At 45.2% G+C, this 19,398-nt stretch overlaps 1 protein-coding gene and 1 non-coding gene across 4 annotated transcripts; both read left to right on the top strand.

Annotated features, from left to right (window-relative positions):
• Positions 1–6: 6 nt before the first annotated feature.
• On the top strand, positions 7–1,920 carry LOC104895580 (uncharacterized). Of its 2 annotated transcripts, XR_008969957.1 has the most exons (3): positions 13–488; positions 589–1,807; positions 1,906–1,920. It is a non-coding gene; the product is annotated as an uncharacterized LOC104895580 (transcript). The 2 variants fall into 2 exon arrangements; XR_008969956.1 differs by lacking the exon at positions 1,906–1,920 and having other exon boundaries at positions 7–488; positions 589–1,135.
• Positions 1,921–14,192: 12,272 nt separating this feature from the next.
• LOC104895578 (phosphoglycerate mutase-like protein 4) lies at positions 14,193–17,953 on the top strand. Of its 2 annotated transcripts, XM_048645949.2 has the most exons (7): positions 14,193–14,318; positions 14,437–14,528; positions 15,655–15,705; positions 15,786–15,896; positions 16,503–16,634; positions 16,721–16,796; positions 17,364–17,953. In XM_048645949.2, the coding sequence occupies exons 1-7, from the start codon at positions 14,312–14,314 to the stop codon at positions 17,582–17,584; spliced, it is 690 nt and encodes a 229-aa protein (XP_048501906.1). In that variant the 5' UTR covers positions 14,193–14,311; the 3' UTR covers positions 17,585–17,953. The 2 variants fall into 2 exon arrangements, with proteins under 2 accessions (XP_048501906.1, XP_010680436.2); XM_010682134.4 differs by lacking the exon at positions 14,193–14,318 and having other exon boundaries at positions 14,325–14,528.
• Positions 17,954–19,398: the final 1,445 nt, after the last annotated feature.

Raw genomic sequence — 19,398 nt, 5'->3', positions numbered from 1 at the left:
CCATTGGAGCCTCATTGAATGAATAGTACTTGTGGTGCATAGGAATAGGTGCTGAGTACAAAAGATTTTCATCTAGGGGAATCGGTGATTGCATCACTTATTAAACTGCTGATAATGAGACACTGAAACTAGATAAATTATTACAGTGTAAAGGATTATGTTTCTCTGTCCTGAACCCTTTAAAGGTTTCTTTCTACAATGTCCCTTAGAGATAGCATATGACTTTTTTTTTTCAGAGATATGGGTCGACAAACTGCTTCTCTCCTGCTGCTGCTGCTCCTTCGATGCACATATTGATCATTATGAAAGTTTCTCAGGCTTATGCAATCATTGAGCAGCAGCGAAAATTTGAATGTAAAGCTCATTTGACATCCAATTAATCATCGCATGCTTCTTTTTTCACTCTGTGCAGGGTGGTGGTGAAAGTCGTGATCAGCTTTATAGACGCTGTACGTCTGTGTTGCAGAGAATTGGTGAAAAACACCGAGGTCATACTTCAAACTAACGCATTGGAAGCTGTTTCAAGTTGTATACCTTTTAAAAGAAATAGGCGGTTGATGTTGCATTACTTGTATGTTTTCATTGCAGGGCAACGAGTAATTGTAGTCAGCCATGGAGGAGCCATAAGATCACTATATAATCGTGCTGCAGCCAAAGGGCAGCGTCCAGGGAAGATATCAAATACTTCAGTTGGTATAATTCAGGTATCTGACAGAGACATCTGGTCCATCAAATCATGGAATGATGTCAGTCATCTCACGCAAACCGGATTTCTAGAGTCAGCTTTCGGTGGTGATGCTTCTTCAGGCTAGTTCATACAAATGCATACTAACTTTTCCTTTCAATGGCTCTCCACACATGATTTAGTATAAACCTTGGTTATGTGGGATTAATTCCCACTTCTATAATTGGGAAACTGTGCAATTAGTCTTGTACTTGAGAGATGTAAAGACCTCCTATTACTGATTGTTTCTTAAAATATGCATGTTAATACGATTATGGCATGGTCCCTTCGATCAGAATGTACTGATAGCTGCAAGCCTGCAACAGAAGGCCAATCTGTTCATCTTTGGCTTTTCCTGTTCTACGTAATGAATCTTTTATCCTACTTTCAAGCTCAGCTTGTTTGGTGCCACATTAGTGAGGTCAAAGCACCATCTTAGTGCTTCATTTAGTTACCCTTGATTTTCATTTTTTTTAGGCTCTAGAATTTAGATTTTAAGATATTAGCTAGAATAACAAAAAGAACAAAGGGAGCATTAGCTAACCTATAATAATAATTTACTTATTTTGTCAATTTCTACAATAACCAAAGAGCTATTACAAATTGTATAATACTTGATATTGGCCAATAAACAGTAGATCTTTATTGTTTATTGTTTTTGTGAGAATTGTGGAGCATTTCGCCATCATTACACACCAAGGTGTACCATTTATTCATTTGAAGCTCTTCTTTTTGTGTATATTTTGCTCATTTAGAGTCTTTCAAATGAGCAATGAACAAAAAATAGCCTTGATTGTATGATAATAGTTGTACATTAATATTTACTATATTTGCTAACTAACAAACTGCTTCCTCTATTCCTACCTACGAGAGTATGAGACATGTTTGGGTTAGGAGTGCAAGCGGAAGCAAATTTAGAGATTGAGAAAATTGGATAAAAGATGGACAAAGAAAATAGAAAATAATACACACAATTTAACGTGGGAAAAATCCTTAAACGAGGTAAACAACCCACCAACGACGAGCACTTATTATCCAATATATGAAAAAGGGTACGAGAGTACAACCCCGAAGGGTAAAAAGGTAATAGTATGACTCTCTAAATTATATTGGATCTAATTCTCAAAGAGAGCATGTAAACTCACTAACGAGTGTTTGATGTGTATTTTTTTTGTGTGTAGATATAAGGGGAGCAAAAGGGTATTTATACTACAAGAGATACTTGGCCTTGGAGAGCAAGTATTACATCCTTGGAGGCCAAGGAGTCTTCAAGCCTCGTAGGCCAAGGGTCTTCAATCCTTGGAGGCCAAGGAAATAATATAGTAAGGAAAAATATCTTGTAGTAATTTAGGATTTGTGACATGTATCCAACAAGACATACTTCTCCGCACATGCTTGAGGAGGCTTAACTTTAAGTTTTTAACTAGCAATAATTTCAAACTTATTAAGTAAAAGTAAAATAAATGATATTTTGAAATTCAAAAGAAATCTCCTCAAGTTTTTGACCCTTCTTGTTCATATCCACAACTTGCTTCTTTATGAATATGACACTAAGCTTTTCCTGGGATTGATTGATTTCGTTATGTGGAAGTTTGATTTATATAGAGCAAATGGGGATACTATTTGTTTCTGTCTAGAAATTAAGAGTTGCGATTCCTTTGCTTAGGGAGTACCGGGTCAGATTAGAATGTCCTGAGTCCAAAGTCCGTACACCGGAATCCTGCAAAAGTAACGGTTAGACTGCCCCGGGGGTTGTTCCGGGATCGCCTCTCCGACGCTCAAGTCAGTGATCAAGCTTAGAGAGATAAAGTCTAGAGAGAGATGCTCTGGTTTGTTAGGTAAGAATTCAATACCTTCTCATTGATGAGGGGGTTGAGTATTTATAGTGCTTTGGATATCCCAACTGTAGGCCAGCTGGGGGGCACTGACAGCTGGAATGCACCATCACAGGTGGGGCCCACTGGAGGCTCTAAGGCATTTATTGGGCTGGATTATCCTTGGTAAGCTTAAACCAGGAAATAAGCCCAAACAATTAGCCCCACGCCAGGAATGGGGAATATCGAGGCCCTGCTGAAATCTTTCCCGTTCGTGGCGGAACCTAGCCAGCTTGGAACCCAGGTTGCCCTGCTTCTCAGGCAGGAAAGGAGGGCGCGCGCCGACCCAGTCTCCTCAAGGAGGAGGGGGGCAGGAGTGCCGACCCGGTCTCCTCGTGGAGAAGGGTGGCTTGAATGCCGACCCGGTCTCCTCAAGGAGAGGGGTGGCTTGAGTGCCGACCCAGTCCCTCGAGGAGAAGGGTGGCTTGAGTGCCGACCCGGTCTCTTCGAGGGGAAGGGTGGCTTGAGTGCCGACCCGGTCTCCTCAAGGAGAGGGGTGGCTTGAGTGCCGACCCGGTCTCTTCGAGGAGAAGGGTGGCTTGAGTGCCGACCCGGTCTCCCCAAGGAGAGGGGTGGCTTGAGTGCCGACCCGGTCTCCTCGAGGAGGAGGGTGGCTTGAGTGCCGACCCGGTCTCCCCAAGAGAAGGGTGGCTTGAGTGCCGACCCGGTCTTCTCCAAGAAAGGTGGGATTAGTGTAGTACGGCTCGGCCTAGGAACCAATGAGTCCCATGGTTGTCCGAGCCGGTTTTCTCATTCGCTTAGTCAGCCAAGGAGGGCCTCCTTAGGCCGAGACGGTTGGACGCGGCTCGGATGAGGGGCCAATGAGCCCCATGCTTGTCCGAGCCGGTGCCTACTCTCGCTAAGCCAATCTGGGACTTAGGAGACTTACTCAACCAAGGAGGAGTGCCTCCAAGGGCCGAGCTAGGTGGACGCGGCTCGGATGAGGGGCCAATGAGCCCAATGCTTGTCCGAGCCGGTGCCTGCTCTCGCTAAGTCAATCTGGGACTTAGGAGACTTACTCAACCAAGGAGGAGTGCCTCCAAGGGCCGAGCTGGTGGACGCGGCTCGGATGAGGGGCCAATGAGCCCCATGCTTGTCCGAGCCGGTGCCTGCTCTCGCTAAGCAATCTGGGACTTAGGAGACTTACTCAACCAAGGAGGAGTGCCTCCAAGGGCCGAGCTTGGTGGACGCGGCTCGGATGAGGGGCCAAGAGCCCCATGCTTGTCCGAGCCGGTGCCTGCTCTCGCTAAGTCAATCTGGGACTTAGGAGACTTACTCAACCAAGGAGGAGTGCCTCCAAGGGCCGAGCTGGTGGACGCGGCTCGGATGAGGGGCCAATGAGCCCCATGCTTGTCCGAGCCGGTGCCTGCTCTCGCTAAGCAATCTGGGACTTAGGAGACTTACTCAACCAAGGAGGAGTGCCTCCAAGGGCCGAGCTTGGTGGACGCGGCTCGGATGAGGGGCCAAAGAGCCCCATGCTTGTCCGAGCCGGTGCCTGCTCTCGCTAAGTCAATCTGGGACTTAGGAGACTTACTCAACCAAGGAGGAGTGCCTCCAAGGGCCGAGCTTGGTGGACGCGGCTCGGATGAGGGGCCAACGAGCCCCATGCTTGTCCGAGCCGGTGCCTAAGGTTTTGGACCACTGGCTGAGTGACCGAGTGGCTAACCTTGAGCTGATGAACTGGCAATACTGAGCTGGTGAACTTAATAGTTTCTTGGGAACCCAAATGCCACGTGGCAACGGTGGATTATTGGGGTGCTTGAAAACATGTGGCGATTCAACTTCTGGTTAATCATGACTTTTGTGACGATTGATATTCCGAGGGGTTGTGCCTGTTGAACAGTTTTGGACATTTAGGAGGCCCATTAAGGTGTTGAAGACACAAGGCCCGGTCCAAGAGGTGACGTGGAGCACGGGGACCGAGGTTTTTGCCTATAAGTAGGAGAGAGGGGAGAGATTTTTGGCACTTTCACAATTCTCTCTCTCTCTAACTTTGAGTTTTCTGCTCTCTCTCTCTCTACTTCAGAGCATTTTCTCTCTCTAAGTCCGAGCCCCATCTTCTTCGTCCGACCAGGTACGCCTTTGCTTTGCTTTTTTACTAAGTTTTTCTTCTCTTTCTTTTAATAAAATCGGCCGACCCCCTTCTGTTGATAAATAATGGGGGCTCGTCCGAGTCAGTGACACCCCCTCCCTCACCTCCTTAATTTAGCCGAGGAAGTGAGGGTATGGGAATGGTTTTGGTGTCAACTTTAATAAGTTGCCCGGATCCCTCGGCGTGCCTGAGGCGCTTTCCCTCCCAAGTACTCCTTCGCAAGCCGAGGAGGAGGAGGCCGAGGGTACCATCCCCCTACCCTGGGAGGTGTCCCTGGCCTATCCTTCTTCGAGGAGTTACTTAGACAAATATTTGTCTGATGGTGTAGTTAGGTAGCTATGCCAGGAGAGGAAGGCGAAGCTTCTACATCGGGTCGGCTCGCGTATCCCGAGATCGACCCCAAAGGTGGTCCGGGCGCCAAATTTCCACTTCCATCATTAATAAAGGCCTTACTGGAGGATGCCCGAGGCCAGGCAGCAAAGTTTCAAATAAAGGACCCCTACTTACTGGTCCGACCCGATGCCAGTCACACTATTCTGAGCCCTCCCCTGGATGCACCGCCTTTTATTACAAGGCCATGGAGATGGGCTAAGATTCCCGCTGACCCGTTTGAGAAGGAGATCTTGAACGCTATAACCTATGCTGGGTCAGCTTTCTCCAATTCATGGGGGGAATCTTAGCGGTTCAGGTAATATGTGATTCATTGGCGTTAGGCCGACCCTACGCTCTGGCGCCATTTGTACAAGCTTTTGAAATGCCAGCGGGGATCACGGACCGGGTGGTGGTGTTTCCAAGCTCGGCGAGGCTACCGAACCGTTCTTGACTTACCCACTTCCAAAAGGGGTTTCGCCGGTGCTTTGCCTTCGTCTACTATGGGGGAGAATGGGGCATTCCGATCGTGCCTCCATCTGACGACCCAAATCACTGCCTCAATTTCAAAGTGCCCGAGTTGTCGGAAGACGAAGCCGTGGCTGCTATATACTGCAGTTGAGGCAAATAGTGAGACGGCGGAGAAGTTTTTGTAGCGGGGAACTGGCTCCCGAGCTGCAAGTCTTTAAAGATGAGCATTTCCTGGCCGCGTTGGTCTGAGCCCGGCTTTTCCCAAGGGTAATTCGGCAAAAGGGGGTCCGGTTGACTTGTTTTTGCTTTGTTTGCTGTATTTTGCTAACTTTTGTTCTTTTTCAGAGGCTTCTCTTGCTTACATAAAGGAAACCGACCGGAATGGCCGAACGACTACCTCCGCCGCCTGAAGGCGCTCGGATTAGGGCCGAGATGAAGGCGAAAAATTAACAAGCCTTCTAAGCCAAAGGTGAGAACCCTTTTACTTCCGACCCGTTTATCTTTAGGCTTTGCAATTTCTCACCAACTTTTAATGTGTTTTGCAGGATCCTTCCAACCCTAAACCGAGGAAGCGCAAGGAGCGCACCGAGGAGAGGGTTGAAATGACGAAAAGGCTTTGGCGAAGGCCCGAGCCGAGCAGGAGGCTGCCGCCAAGAAGGCTAGAAAGGATCCTAGCATCGAGGTGAACAGTCCTCGACCCGATTCAGGAGGTGGGGGGACACATGTCTCGGTCCACCCTTCAGATTTCGAGCCTGTTCGGAGTCCGGGGTACGAACCGGGGCCTCTCACCACTCTCCGACCGAGCGCTCTTATCCGAGGCACCGGTCCCGTTTACGCAAATGTCCAAGACGGACAAGAAGAAGAGGATCTCCGATGCATTGGAGATCCTATGTACTCAAACGGACCGGGACCATTAATGAGGCCCACCCAAGGAATGAGTCGAGTGAGCTCTTCCGCTCTTGGATGGACGTAAGTGAATGTTTCTCCGTCCTTTTACTTGCTTTTTTATTGGCCAACTTCTAATTGTGTTTATTGTTTCTGCAGTTTCCATCCGGATGACCAAGGTAGCCGAAGACCGGCTCGCCCTGGTCAAGAGGTCTCGGACCTGAAGCAGGCGGCTCGGTCGCACTTTGATGAAGTGTACCAGGCCAAGGAGGCCAAGCGGATTGCCGAGCTGCGCTTGGAGGAGGCCAACAAAAAGATCGAGGACGGCGAGGCGACCTGGAACAAAGAGAAGGAGGATTGGCAGATCGAAAGGACCAACCTCTCTCTTGCTAAGGAAAACGCGAGTCGCAAAGCACGCCGAGACCAAGCAAGCTCAGGCCGAGAAAGATCTGAGGAGGTCCGGCTCAAACTCTCAACGACCGAGGCTCAGCTAAAGGATGCCCAAGCGGCCGTTTCTCGCTCTCAGGAGGAGTGGTTCCAAGCTTGGCAGAAGTCGGATGACTGTACCGATTTCTGTGCCGACGTGGGCCAGTCTTCCCATAAGATGGGAGGACGAGGCGCTTGTAGGCTTAAGGTGGCCTTTGCTGATTCCTGTCCCGGGCCGACTGGAATTCGTCTGGTCTCGCTACCAGGAGCTGGCCGATGCCGAGGCAGCTGAGATCAAGGCCGGATGCCGAAGAGTGAGCTCGGACAGCGACTCTGACTCGATGATGGAGAGGAAGATGCGGGGCACCGAGCCACCTCCACCAGAGCAACCTGCGGCCGAGCAGCCTGCACGGTCCTTCTACTTAGCTTCTTAGGATTTTATTTTCTTAGCTTTGGCCTTGTCGGCCCTTTTAGCTTTTTCTGCTTTCCGACCCCACTTTTGTAAACTTTTGGTTGTATTTTACAACTTTAATCAATTGGAATACAACTACTATTTTGCAACTCGTCATTTGTCGCATATTTTTCGTTATTTGCAATATTACAACATTCAATAGACAATAAACTGGTTAAGTTTTGCTTGCCTTTTTGTTAAAAATAGACTGGTTAAGTCTCTTTCATTTCTGGGGTATAAAACCGACTTGCTACATGGACTGGTTAAGTCCGAGTTACAATTTGATTTGTTGCTAACCGACCAGGTACTGCTGGCCTTACATCATGCCCCTAGTGCAAGTAACGAAAAAAGTTACACATAGAATCTTTTGAGATTTCTAGGTTCCAAGGCCGAGCCAGAGGGACCCCTTCGGGAGATTCGAGTCGGAATGTCCCTGGCTTGATGATTTCTGTAACTTGTAAGGGCCGTCCCAATTTGCCCCCAACTTCCCTTTGAGATGGGAAAGTCCAGTGGCTTCGACCTTCGGACGACCCAGTCCCTAGACTGATTGGCCGAGGCTTTACTCGCCGGTTAAATGCCTTGTGATTCTTTGCTTGTACCGGATGGCTTGAGCAAGGCATTGCCTCGGGTTTCTGGCAATAGGTCTAAGTTGATGGGCTTTTCTTCTTCATTTGGTCGAACTCATAGAATGTCATCCGAGGGGAAGGAATTCCCACCTCGACCGGAAGGACAGCCTCGCTTCCATAGACCAAGCCGAAAGGGGAGTGCCCCGTGGCTTCTTTTACCGTTGTTCGAGCCGACCAGAGTACTCCAGGTAGGTCGTCACCCAGCCCCTTTAGCGGCATCAAGGGACTTCTTGATACCCTTCAGGACAATTTTATTAGCCGACTCGGCTTGCCCATTGGTCTGAGGGCGGGAGACCGCTGAAAACCTTGTTTGAATGCCGAACCGGGCACAATATTCTCGAGTCGGCCCACTGTTGAACTGCGGCCATTGTCAGACCAAGGCTCTTGGAATTCCGAACCGGGTAATGATGTTCCTCCATATGAACAACTGAACCTGCTTGTCAGTAATTGACGCCAGTGGCTCGGCTTCGGTCCACTTGGTGAAATAATCAATTGCCACAATTAGGAACTTCCTTTGCCCAGAAGCCGGGGGAAAAGGTCCGAGCAGGTCCATGCCCCACTTGTCGAAAGGCAGGACTGCTTGAATGGTGGTGAGGGGAGTGGCCGGGCCCTCGGTATGTCCGAGTGAATCTGGCAGGAGGGACACCGTCGGACTAAGTCCGAGGCATCAGCCTTTAAGGTAGGCCAATAGTACCCTGCTCTTAGCGCCTTTCCGGCTATAGTCCGACCCCCTTGATGGCTTCCACAGGCTCCTTGGTGTATTTCTCGGAGGACATAGTTTCCTTCCTCGGGAGTTATACATTTGAGGAGGGGATGAGTGAAAGACTTTTTATAGAGCTGCCTTTCATGCCAAAGGAACCAACCAGACTTTGCTTAACCGGTCGGCTTCTTTAGGATCCTGGGTAAGGTCCCGTCTCGCAAGTACTCCACAATTTCTCCCATCCAGTTTGAGGATCGATTGAGTACGAGCTGCTCTTTAGCATTTATGCTAGGCTCCTTCAACACCTCCCAAGTAATGGTTCTGGGGGCCGACCCCTCAGCAGAACTAGCCATCCGAGCCAGTGCATCAGCCTGCTGATTTTCCGAGCGAGGAATGTGGGTGATCCGGAATCCGGACAACCTTGCAATGACAGCTCGGGCTTTGGCCAAGTACATCCTCATGTTGTCCTCTTTGGCCTCATAGTCTCCGGAAATCTGACCCACTATGAGTTGTGAATCGGACTTGGCTATGATGAGGTTGCTCCGCTAGGATGCATACTGTATTCCGAGGATGAGAGCCTCATACTCGGCTTCATTGTTAGATCCGAGAAATTCGAACTTAACAGCATATTCAATTTTTTCTCCGACCGGAGGTTTGATGACCAATCCGGCTCCCAACCACTCTTTGTGGATGACCCATCAACAAGCAATTCCCACTCCTCTTGCGACCGACCGGGGGTCGAGTTGCGCATTCAGTGATGAAGTCAGCGAGTGCTTGGGCCTTGATGGCTCTTCGGGGCTCGAACTCGAGCCCAAAATCTGCTAACTGGTCTGCCCAATCACTCATCCGACTCGAATGATTTCTATTTTCAATAAGCTTCCGGAGCGGTTGTCCGGTTAGGACTTTGATGGGGTGTGCTTGAAAATAGGGCTTGAGCTTCCGGCTGCCATTACAAGGCAAAGACCATTTTCTCAACATCGCTGTACTTCGCCTCGGCCCCCCTATAGGCGTGGCTGATGAAGTACACAGGATGTTGCTTTCCTTCTCGCTCGGCTATCAGGACGGCGCTAAGAGCGTAGTCCGAGACAGCCAAGTAGATAAAAAGGGTTCCCCCGGCAAGGGGGAATCAGTTTGGGCAAAGATGCCAAGTGATTCTTGAGGTCAGCGAAGGCTTGCTCGGCTTCGTCTCCCATGCGAACTCTTTTCGCTTCAGGGCCTTGAAGAACAAAGCTTTTATCGGCCGACCGGGAGAGGAACCGACCGAGTGCCGCTAAGCAGCCGGTTAGGCGCTGTACTTCCCGAACATTCCGAGGCGATTTCATTTCTAAGACCGCTTTGATTTTGTCCGGGTTGGCCTCTATACCTCTCTCATCCACTAGAAATCCGAGGCACTTTCCCCCTTTAACTCCGAAGACGCATTTTTTAGGGTTGAGCATCATCGGTATTTCCTTAGGGTGCTCAGCGTTTCTTTCAGATCTCAGGTGATCCGACTGGGCCTTGCTTTTGACATCATATCGTCCACATATACCTCAATGTTCCGACCCAATTGGTCGCTGAAGATTTTGTTGACGGTACGCTGATATGTCGCCCCGGCATTTTTGAGGCCGAATGGCATCATTTTGTAGCAGTAGACACCCTGAGGAGTGATGAACGCAGTATGAACCCTATCCTTCTCGGCCATGGGAATTTGATGATAGCCGGCATTTGCATCCATGAAGCTGAGAAGGGCGTGCCCTGCCGTTGAATCGACCAGCCTATCGATCTTTGGCAAAGGGTGATTGTCTTTTGGGCAGGCTTTGTTTAAGTCGGTGAATCGACACACATTCGCCATGCCCCACTCGGCTTTTTGACCAAACCACATTGGCCAGCCATTCCGAGTATTGACATCTTCTATGAAACCCGCTCGAGCAGCTTCTTGACTTCTGCTGCTGCCGCGGCATTTCTTTCGGGACCTTGGTGCCTGAGCTTCTGCTTGATAGGTCTGAACCCCTCTTTGATGTTAAGCTCATGGCACATGATTTTCGGGTCGAGCCCCGGCATTTCTGTGGCCTCATAGGCAAAGACATCTTGGTACTCCGTGAGCACTTGGATGATATCTTGCCTTGTTTGCGGGTCCATGGCCTTGCCTACCCTGACAGTCCGACCGGGGTCCTGGCCGATCGCGACTTCTTCGTCCTCTCGGCGTTGAGGACGTTCATATTGCTTGGGGTTTTCAGTTATGTACACCCCGAGGCTCGTTGAGGGCTGACCCCTTCATACTTTCTTTTTTCGAGTCCTTTTGGACGTCGTTGTCCGAGTCCTTTTGGACGTCGGTATTTTTGAGGCTATTCACATAGCACTCTCTTGCGGCCTGTTGGTCGCCTTGAATTTTTCCTACCTTCCCGTCATCAGTCTCAAACTGCAAGAGGAGCTGGTAGGTGGAGATGGCGGCCTTGGCCTTGTTTAGCATGGGCCTCCCCATTATTATGTTGTAAGGCAAAGGGATGTCTACCACCAAGAAGTCGATCGGTAGGCTTCTCCCCTTACCCTTTTCACCCATCCGAGTGGGTAATTTTATTGATCCGACCGGGTGGACAGAGTTCCCCGAAGCCTATGAGCGGCTGAGCCATGGGGTAACATCCCGTTCGGTGTACTTCAGCTTTTTGAGGCAGTCAAGGGTGATTATTCAGCGGATGAGCCGCTATCACCAATACCCTCTTCACCTTTGTATTCGCTACCTTGAGCTCGATGACAAGGGGGTCGTCGTGCGGAACACGCAACGTCCGACTGGGTTCCCCAAATGTCATGACGGGGCAGCTAGCTCGGGGGACTGAACATCAAGCACCTGATGTTTAAGGTTCTGGAGGTGAGCCTTGCGCGCTCGGCCGGTTAGGCCTCCCGACGCAAATCCTCCAGCGATGACACCAATGAAGCCTTCGGTGTCCCCACTGTTCGACTGACCCACCTTTTGCTTTCCCTTTTCCTCGCTCGAAGCTTGAGGTAGTGGTTGAGCTTGCCCTGGTCGGCCAGACCGTTCAAGGATTTCTTGAGCTCCCGACAGTCTTGGTGGTGTGACCACATTCCTTGTGGTAGTCACACCACAAACTTTTGTCCCTCCGAGACGATGACGTCCGGATGGGCGTTGGCCTGGGAAGCCAATTTTTGTCCCGGATGCCAAAGTAGATTTCCTTCCGGTTTTTATTGAATCGGGGGTCGTTGCCATTATCAGTGAGCCGATCCCCTCGGCCCCCTGTTCTTTGATGCTTAGGCTGACCCCGTGATTCCCTTCATCCTTCCTTTTCTTGCCAACCTCGTCCGAGTAACGGCAGATATCCGTTGCTTGGATGAATCTTTGGGCCCGAGCCATGGCTTCCGAGTAAGTTTTGACTTCATTCTCGGCAATGACCATCTGAGCCGACCCGGTTGGAGGCCGGACATGAGGGCAGCGAAGGCTACAGCGTCCTGTAGGTCGGTTATTTTGAGGGACTCTTCGTTGAACCTCTTGATGTAGTCCGACAAGGATTCATTCTTGTCTTGCTTCACCCCCATGAGGTGAAGGCTGGTTTTTCTTTGCCTCTTTCCCGCTACGAACTGATGGATGAAGAGGTGCTCCAATATGGCGAAGTCAGTGATGACCCCCGCCGGCAGTTCTTGGAACCAATTCAGAGCCAACCCTCTGAGGGTGGTAGGGAAGAAGCGGCACCAAGTGGCCTCGCAACTTGTCTGCACGCTCATTTGAGCCTTACTAGCCATATGATCTCGGGTCGGTTAGGCCCGCAAATGGCTCGATCAGGGGGGTTTTAATTTTACCCGGAGGTTGGGTCCCTAGGATTTCCTGACTGAAGGGGATCAGGAACTTGAGCCCTCCTCCAGCTAGCCTAGGGGCTGAGAAGAGCCGAGTCCCCTTGGCCCTCTCGGTCATTTGCTTCTTCCTGAGGAACTCCCGAGCGTCATAGCCTTGGCTGAGGCGCTTCTTGTTGTTAAGAGAATCGGGCATCTTGGGTTTCCGACCCGCACCCCCCTTGGGGATTTAGATACATGGGTCTCTGCATGCTGACGGGCCGACCCTGTCGCGCGACTTTTCCTTTCCCGGTGGCTCGGGTCTCTCGCATCGGACCGTGGCCGGCTAGGCTGCGGGTCTCGATTAGAACGAGAGTTGTCCCTCTGAGACGGACGACCGTGCGCTCCCTGGGCTCATGCTGATTGAGCGGGACGACTTGTTGTGGTGCCTCTGCTGAAGCATGGCCATCATGTCCATCATACCCTTTTGGAATGTCTCCTGGAGCTGAGCCGTGATAAGGGCCAGGTCAGACGCGAAGAGCGGCTGAGGCTCCACATGCTGGATATGCTGGGATACTGACCGAGGGTCCAAAGTTTGGACGGTAGGTGACCTCCGAGCCGGTGAGGGTCGCTCGGCTCTCGGTTATGCGCAGGCGAATGGCCTCGCTCCGGTCGGGGATTGGGGATCCCGATTATGTGCGGGCGAGTGGCCTCTCTCTGGCCGAGAGACCTGCTCGAGGCTGGCTTGCCACGGTGTTTTTGGTTGGTGCCATGTCAATTGGCGTTCTGAGCTGAGTAGCTGATGATAACTCTGAGTGAGTGGTGGCGAAGTAACTTTTTGTACTCTCCCCACAGACGGCGCCAAACTGTTTCTGTCTAGAAATTAAGGGTTGCGATTCCTTTGCTTAGGGAGTACCGGGTCAGATTAGAATGTCCTGAGTCCAAAGTCCGTACGCCGGAATCCTGCAAAAGTAACGGTTAGACTGCCCCGGGGGTTGTTCCGGGATCGCCTCTCCGACGCTCAAGTCAGTGATCAAGCTTAGAGAGATAAAGTCTAGAGAGAGATGCTCTGGTTTGTTAGGTAAGAATTCAATACCTTCTCATTGATGAGGGGGTTGAGTATTTATAGTGCTTGGATATCCCAACTGTAGGCCAGCTGGGGGCACTGACAGCTGGAATGCACCATCACAGGTGGGGCCCACTGGAGGCTCTAAGGCATTTATTGGGCTGGATTATCCTTGGTAAGCTTAAACCAGGAAATAAGCCCAAACACTATTAATTTGATCCTTCTATCACATCTATCTCTAAATATAATGTGATTAATACTTGTGTTTTTTAGTAGCTTGAATATGCTATTTAGTTTATTTAGTGTTAAAAATCAGATCACACTATCAATGCTTACAAAGATATAGTGGTAGATAAATGACCTTCATAGAAATTTATTATTTCAATTTTTAGGTGTAAAACTAGTAAGTAAGCTCAGACGATCCTGAGTTTTTACTTTAAATAATACTTCTATAATTTGATCTTATATTTATTTCAGATTAGTTATTTAATTTATTATATCTATATGGAGTAACAAACATATCCGATTTTTGATTAAGATACTAAGACTTCTACTTGAAAATTTATTGGTTGCATATTTAAATCTCATTAAAATTATTTTTAAATTGAACATAAAAAATTGAGCAAAAATTCAAAATTTTATACCACAGATACAGACAGAAACATAAACAAAAGAAATTGTGATAAAAACATAGAATAATTTTTCGTTATGTGGTCCTTTTCAGACATGCTTTATCTTTTTTGTATGTTTTCCACTTGACTATAATCTTCTATAGTCCTAATAAGTAATAATAAAACATTCCCAAGTCCACAGGAAGGCAGAAGTATGCAGCATTTAACAGGAAGCTTCCCTGCATTGGCCACCTCTGATGCCAGGTCTCTTCTCTCTCTCTAGAAAAATTCTTCTTGCTATCAATAATTTTCCTTATATTTTCTTCTTTTCCTGTTATCTATTGTGCTGAATCAATGGAATGTATTGAGAACGGTATCGTAGGAAAAGATGCAGAGCTTACTAATGGATCTTCTACGGAGATCATCGTTGTTCGTCATGGTGAAACTGAATGGAATGCTCTTGGCAAAATGCAGGTCAGGCTATTTCTAAATAAGCATAAATTTGTGGGGTTACTCGGTTCAGCTCGTTACAATTTTACTCGAACTCGAGCCAAGTATCGAGCTTTATCGAGTTTAAATTTTTAAGTTTAATGTACTTTAAAACTGAACTTGCGTTAAAAAAACTATATTTTGTATATTGTTTATATAGGTTTAGACTATCCAGTTTGAGTTTCTTTACGAGTATCGTACAAATTTTAAATATAATTTTTATAACATAAAAATAATAAAGCTAAAATATATTTTAAGTCTGCCCACGAACTTTTCGAATCGTTCGACTCTAAAAAAAATCGTGCGAGCTCGAATAGTTTGCAAGTTAGCTAGACTTATTAACACCCTGATTATTGCAATGAACCCCATCTTTTGAGACTAAGGCGTTGACATTATTTTCGTGTTGCTATTGTCACTTATGCTCCGTGTTACACTCCTTAGTTTGGTGATGGAAACTGGTGAGAAATACCAAATTATTACCAAAAGGTACCTAAGAAATTACTAAAATTATCATCAAAAGCATCTGCATCTTAGGTATGATCTGAGTGATTTAATTTTTCGAAATTCAACTAGATGAAATAATCTTCCTTTTTTATCACCTCAAAAGAAATAGGGTTTTGGCCTAATACGTTCATTTCAGAACAATAAATTTAGTTAAGGATCAATAAGTTCATATCACATTTGTTCAATTGTTCAAGAGCTCTATACAAGAATACTATTCTATAGCTCTTGAGCTCAATATTTTTTCTGTTCAATAACATAAGTAGATCCCAGCGAAAAGTAATTTTTTTTTTTTTTTGGTGAACCCATATCCGGTTTCCGAATCCATTTTTAGATCCAACTAATCCGGATTAGAGTTGGGTCAGGCCCCAATTGGGGGGGGAAAGCTCTCCCAACATACACTGCTGTGTTTCCAGGACTCGAACCCGAGACCTCTGGTTAAGCTAGAACAACTCCCTTATCAGTTGATCTAAGTATGTGTTGGTAAAAGTAAAGATTTTACCAAACAAAATTTCTGCTGAATTAGTGCTGCAATTTTTTATGCAAACATCTGGTTATTTCAGCTGTTTCTGTTTGTTTCTAAACTTATCTATTTTGTTTAATGTTACAGGGACAAATGGACATTGATCTAAACAACGTCGGGAGACAACAAGCTATTACAGTAAGTTAAGTTATGATGATATATTGATATTCCTACATTGGCCTAGTTTTCATTGAGATAAGCCTGATATTTGTTTGTAGGTTGCTGAGCGACTGTCGAGGGAGCCAAATATATCTGCTATCTATTCATCTGATTTGAAGAGGGCACTTGAAACGGCACAAACTATAGCATCCAGATGTGTTGGACTTCAGGTCAGTTAGTAACTCAGCCTCATTCAATAATGAGTAGAACTGATAAACACTAGCGGTCTGTTTGGTAGTTGGTTATAAATTGTGAAACTGATAATAAATTTGTATATAGATTTGTCAAGAAATCATTGTTCATCACCATGGTAATGCTAATTTATCGTGTCTATTATCTTATTAACTTTTCATTTCCATCCAATACCACCTTGTGGTAATGAAAATTGCTCCCCCTTGGAGAAAAAAACACCAGCTTACGTGTGAGATTGCTTTTCACGAAGAAAAATGTACAAACTTGGGAATTGAAATTACCTCCTTATATATGGAGACTTTAAGGGTCATTCCCTATGGAATTAACACTCGGATATGAACACCAGGTACCCGGTTATGAACACTATACTTGTAATAACAATATACTTAAAATTTATCATTTATTAGTTACTACCAAACAGGCCATAGAAGTATTTGTTTGATCTTTGAAACTAGACATTTTATTCCGTAGTATGTAAATCAATAGAATCTTGACCTACTATCATTCTGCCTTAGAATGATTGGATCATTAGTAAGGTATTAGCTTCTAATCAGTTATGGGTTCTTGATGCATCTCAAAATCAGGTTATAACAGATGTAGACCTGCGAGAAAGACATATTGGGGATCTTCAAGGACTTGTATTTCGCGAATCATCCAAGATTAATCCTGTAGCTTTTGAAGCATTGAAGTCGCCTAAATCAGATCAAGAAATTCCGGTGTGTAGCTAGGGTCACTATTAATCTTCGCCTAAATTATTATGTGATTTATGATTGTTATAATGAGCGAAAATCATCATTTTCAGGGTGGTGGTGAGAGTCGGGATCAGTTATATAAAAGATGCACATCTTCATTGCAAAGAATTGCTGAAAAACATAGAGGTAATGTTTTAAGAAACTACTTGCAACATTAGGGAAAGGAAGGGGAGGGGAAAGAAAGGGAGAGGGAAGGCGGAGCTCTATTTTCCCTCCGGATCTCTTCAATTTAGGAGGGAGGGTTTTTATTAAGGAGGGTCGGAAGATAGATCCTTCCCTCCCCTCCCCTTCCTTAACCTGATTCCCTTATCTAAACAAGGGAACTCGTTCTCCTCTCTTCCCTGCTTCCTTCCCTTTCCTTCCATTTCCTCTTATCTAAACGAAATGTAAGTCATGTTACTCACAATAATGGAAGAAAGAGCAATCGATGAAGTTGTTATCTTCAAATGTTATTCCGGTTCTCATACTCATATCAGACATGAATAATGTCCAAGTGTCAAACTCGGCTAATTTATACTCCATACAAAGTAAAATTATTGCTATATCATTACCTTGAAGTGTAAAGTGCATTAAAGGCTAATACAGTGTCCGAGTGTCAAGTATCTAAAACAAGTACTTATCGTGACATGAACTCATGAAGAGTCCAGGTATAGTTTCTTCCCATTGTTTATTAGCTAAATTCTATCTTTACAGGGGAGCGAGTAGTTGCAGTAACTCATGGGGCTGTCATAGAAATGCTATACAAGCGAGCTATACCTGGTGGAAAAGCTGGAGGAGTAATGAATACGTCTGTTAGTATAATTCAATTGTCTAAAGAAGATGTTTGGTCGATCAAGCTATGGAATGATATCAGTCATCTCAAAGAAACAGAATTTCTGGAATCAGCTGCTGGTGGAAGTGATTCTTCGGGCTAGCTACCTCATCATGGTACTTGCATTTCAAAGAGAATTTGACGTACTTGATTATTATTAGCATGTTTATTAATAACAAACTCTAATAGATCGCAAATATATGTGGCATGAGAGTGTTTACTACTATTTAGAACCCTAGTTTGAAACATTTTTGAAATAGAGAGATACAAATGGTGGAATGTGTATCTAGTTTAATCAATAATACTCTTAGGCTATGTTTAGTTCACCTGAAATTTTCTGATCTGAACTTATCTGATCTGAATTTATTTTTTCTGATATGATCTGAACTGATCTGAACTGATCTCATCTGATCTGATTACAAGATCTTATCTTTTAGATTTTTCTCAATATATAAGAAAAATTATTGTCATATGGGGTCGTGTTTGATTCGTCTCAATGAGTACTTTATTAATATTTAATTATTATAATTTTTACTAATATGTAATGAAATATATTTAATAGTATAATGATTTTTAAATATAAGCAAGATCTGATCTGATTTGAACTTATTTTTTCTGATCTGATCTGATCTGATTAGATCTGAAATAAGCAAAAATAAGGTGAACTGAACATAGCTTTAATATTGTTCATTTAGACAGGTTGGATCTGTGTGAGGTTCGGTATGGACATGGTATAGGTAATTTCCAATATCCATTTAATTTGAGAATAATGTTGAGTGATGACATGATTAATTATTCAACCCATTAATTAGTTTGATAGATGTTGCGTGCTAACTTTTGATTAATTAAGACTTTAATTTCTTTGATGATATCTTTAATTTTTGAATGTCTGAATATCAACATTGTGGCTATAAACTGTTACTACCTAATGTAAGTGTGCATTTAGGGTGTTCACGTGTAGGCTATATTTCACTCAAACTCAGTTGATTCCTATCTCTTGAATTATTATTATCCATAACTAACTGGCAACGGCATCTATTAGACACTCAGATAGCATATGCATCTATGTACCAACCAAAAACCTGTTGATTTAATTTTTATATAGGATTTATTTATACTTATTTGCTCTTGAAAAGAGCATGGATGTAATATACTAATAGAATAAATGAATAATATGAGAAACAAGTAAAAATAGGAAGAATCATATAGTAAACAATAGGAAGAGCATGTAAAGCGTGGATTATACATTAGGGTGTATAATGCTCATTGTGTACCCAAAAAGAACATACCATTTATATAAAAAAACACGAATTTTTTTCAACAATTTTTCTACTTTAAAATAGAGCACACGACTTAAAAATAAAGAACGTGTAAATTTATATTTTATAAAAGAACAAAGGTTATAATGAAAAGAACATATAGTCATCTACACTTAAGGTAAAAGAACATATACCTTTTAAATTTAAATTTGGAAAAGGAATCTTTAATTGTATAATTTAAGGAAGCAAATAACAATAATTTTTTAAATTATAGACTCTAAAAAATGATAAAACGACGTAGTTTAAAAAAAGGTGCACCATACTCTACATGCACTTGAGTGCACGTAATTATTTGCGAACCTCAAGTGCCTCATCTTATAAACCGAACAAAAAGAATATAGGTCTATATGTTGTCGATTATGTTCTGTATACACCCAATGACCCAAATGTTGTTGAGTTCTTGTGGTTCAGGTTAATGGAGCAATATATCGTTATATAAGCTCTTTGCTGTTGATATCTGTTAACTCGAACTTGTACTTGTATCAAAAGCTCCAGGTAGGGCTACAAGCCTGCGCAATAAGTTATGATATTTTGTGTTGGTCAACGTTTTAATTTCCAGAATTATATATCCTGATGTTTGTTGTAGGTTCCTATCCAA

This window comes from Beta vulgaris, chromosome 6, assembly GCF_026745355.1.
Source record: "Beta vulgaris subsp. vulgaris cultivar EL10 chromosome 6, EL10.2, whole genome shotgun sequence".
Lineage (NCBI taxonomy): Eukaryota > Viridiplantae > Streptophyta > Magnoliopsida > Caryophyllales > Amaranthaceae > Beta > Beta vulgaris.
Note: the sequence above shows the minus strand (reverse complement) of the source record. Positions and strands in the feature narration are given on the sequence as shown.

Excerpts from the sequence above, each read along its gene's own strand:
- LOC104895578 (XM_010682134.4), top strand. The coding sequence starts at position 14,409 with ATGGAATGTATTGAGAACGGTATCGTAGGAAAAGATGCAGAGCTTACT. Across the intron at positions 15,897-16,502 it reads CCAGATGTGTTGGACTTCAG|GTTATAACAGATGTAGACCT; the intron begins GTCAGTTAGTAA and ends TCTCAAAATCAG. Across the intron at positions 16,797-17,363 it reads AATTGCTGAAAAACATAGAG|GGGAGCGAGTAGTTGCAGTA; the intron begins GTAATGTTTTAA and ends CTATCTTTACAG.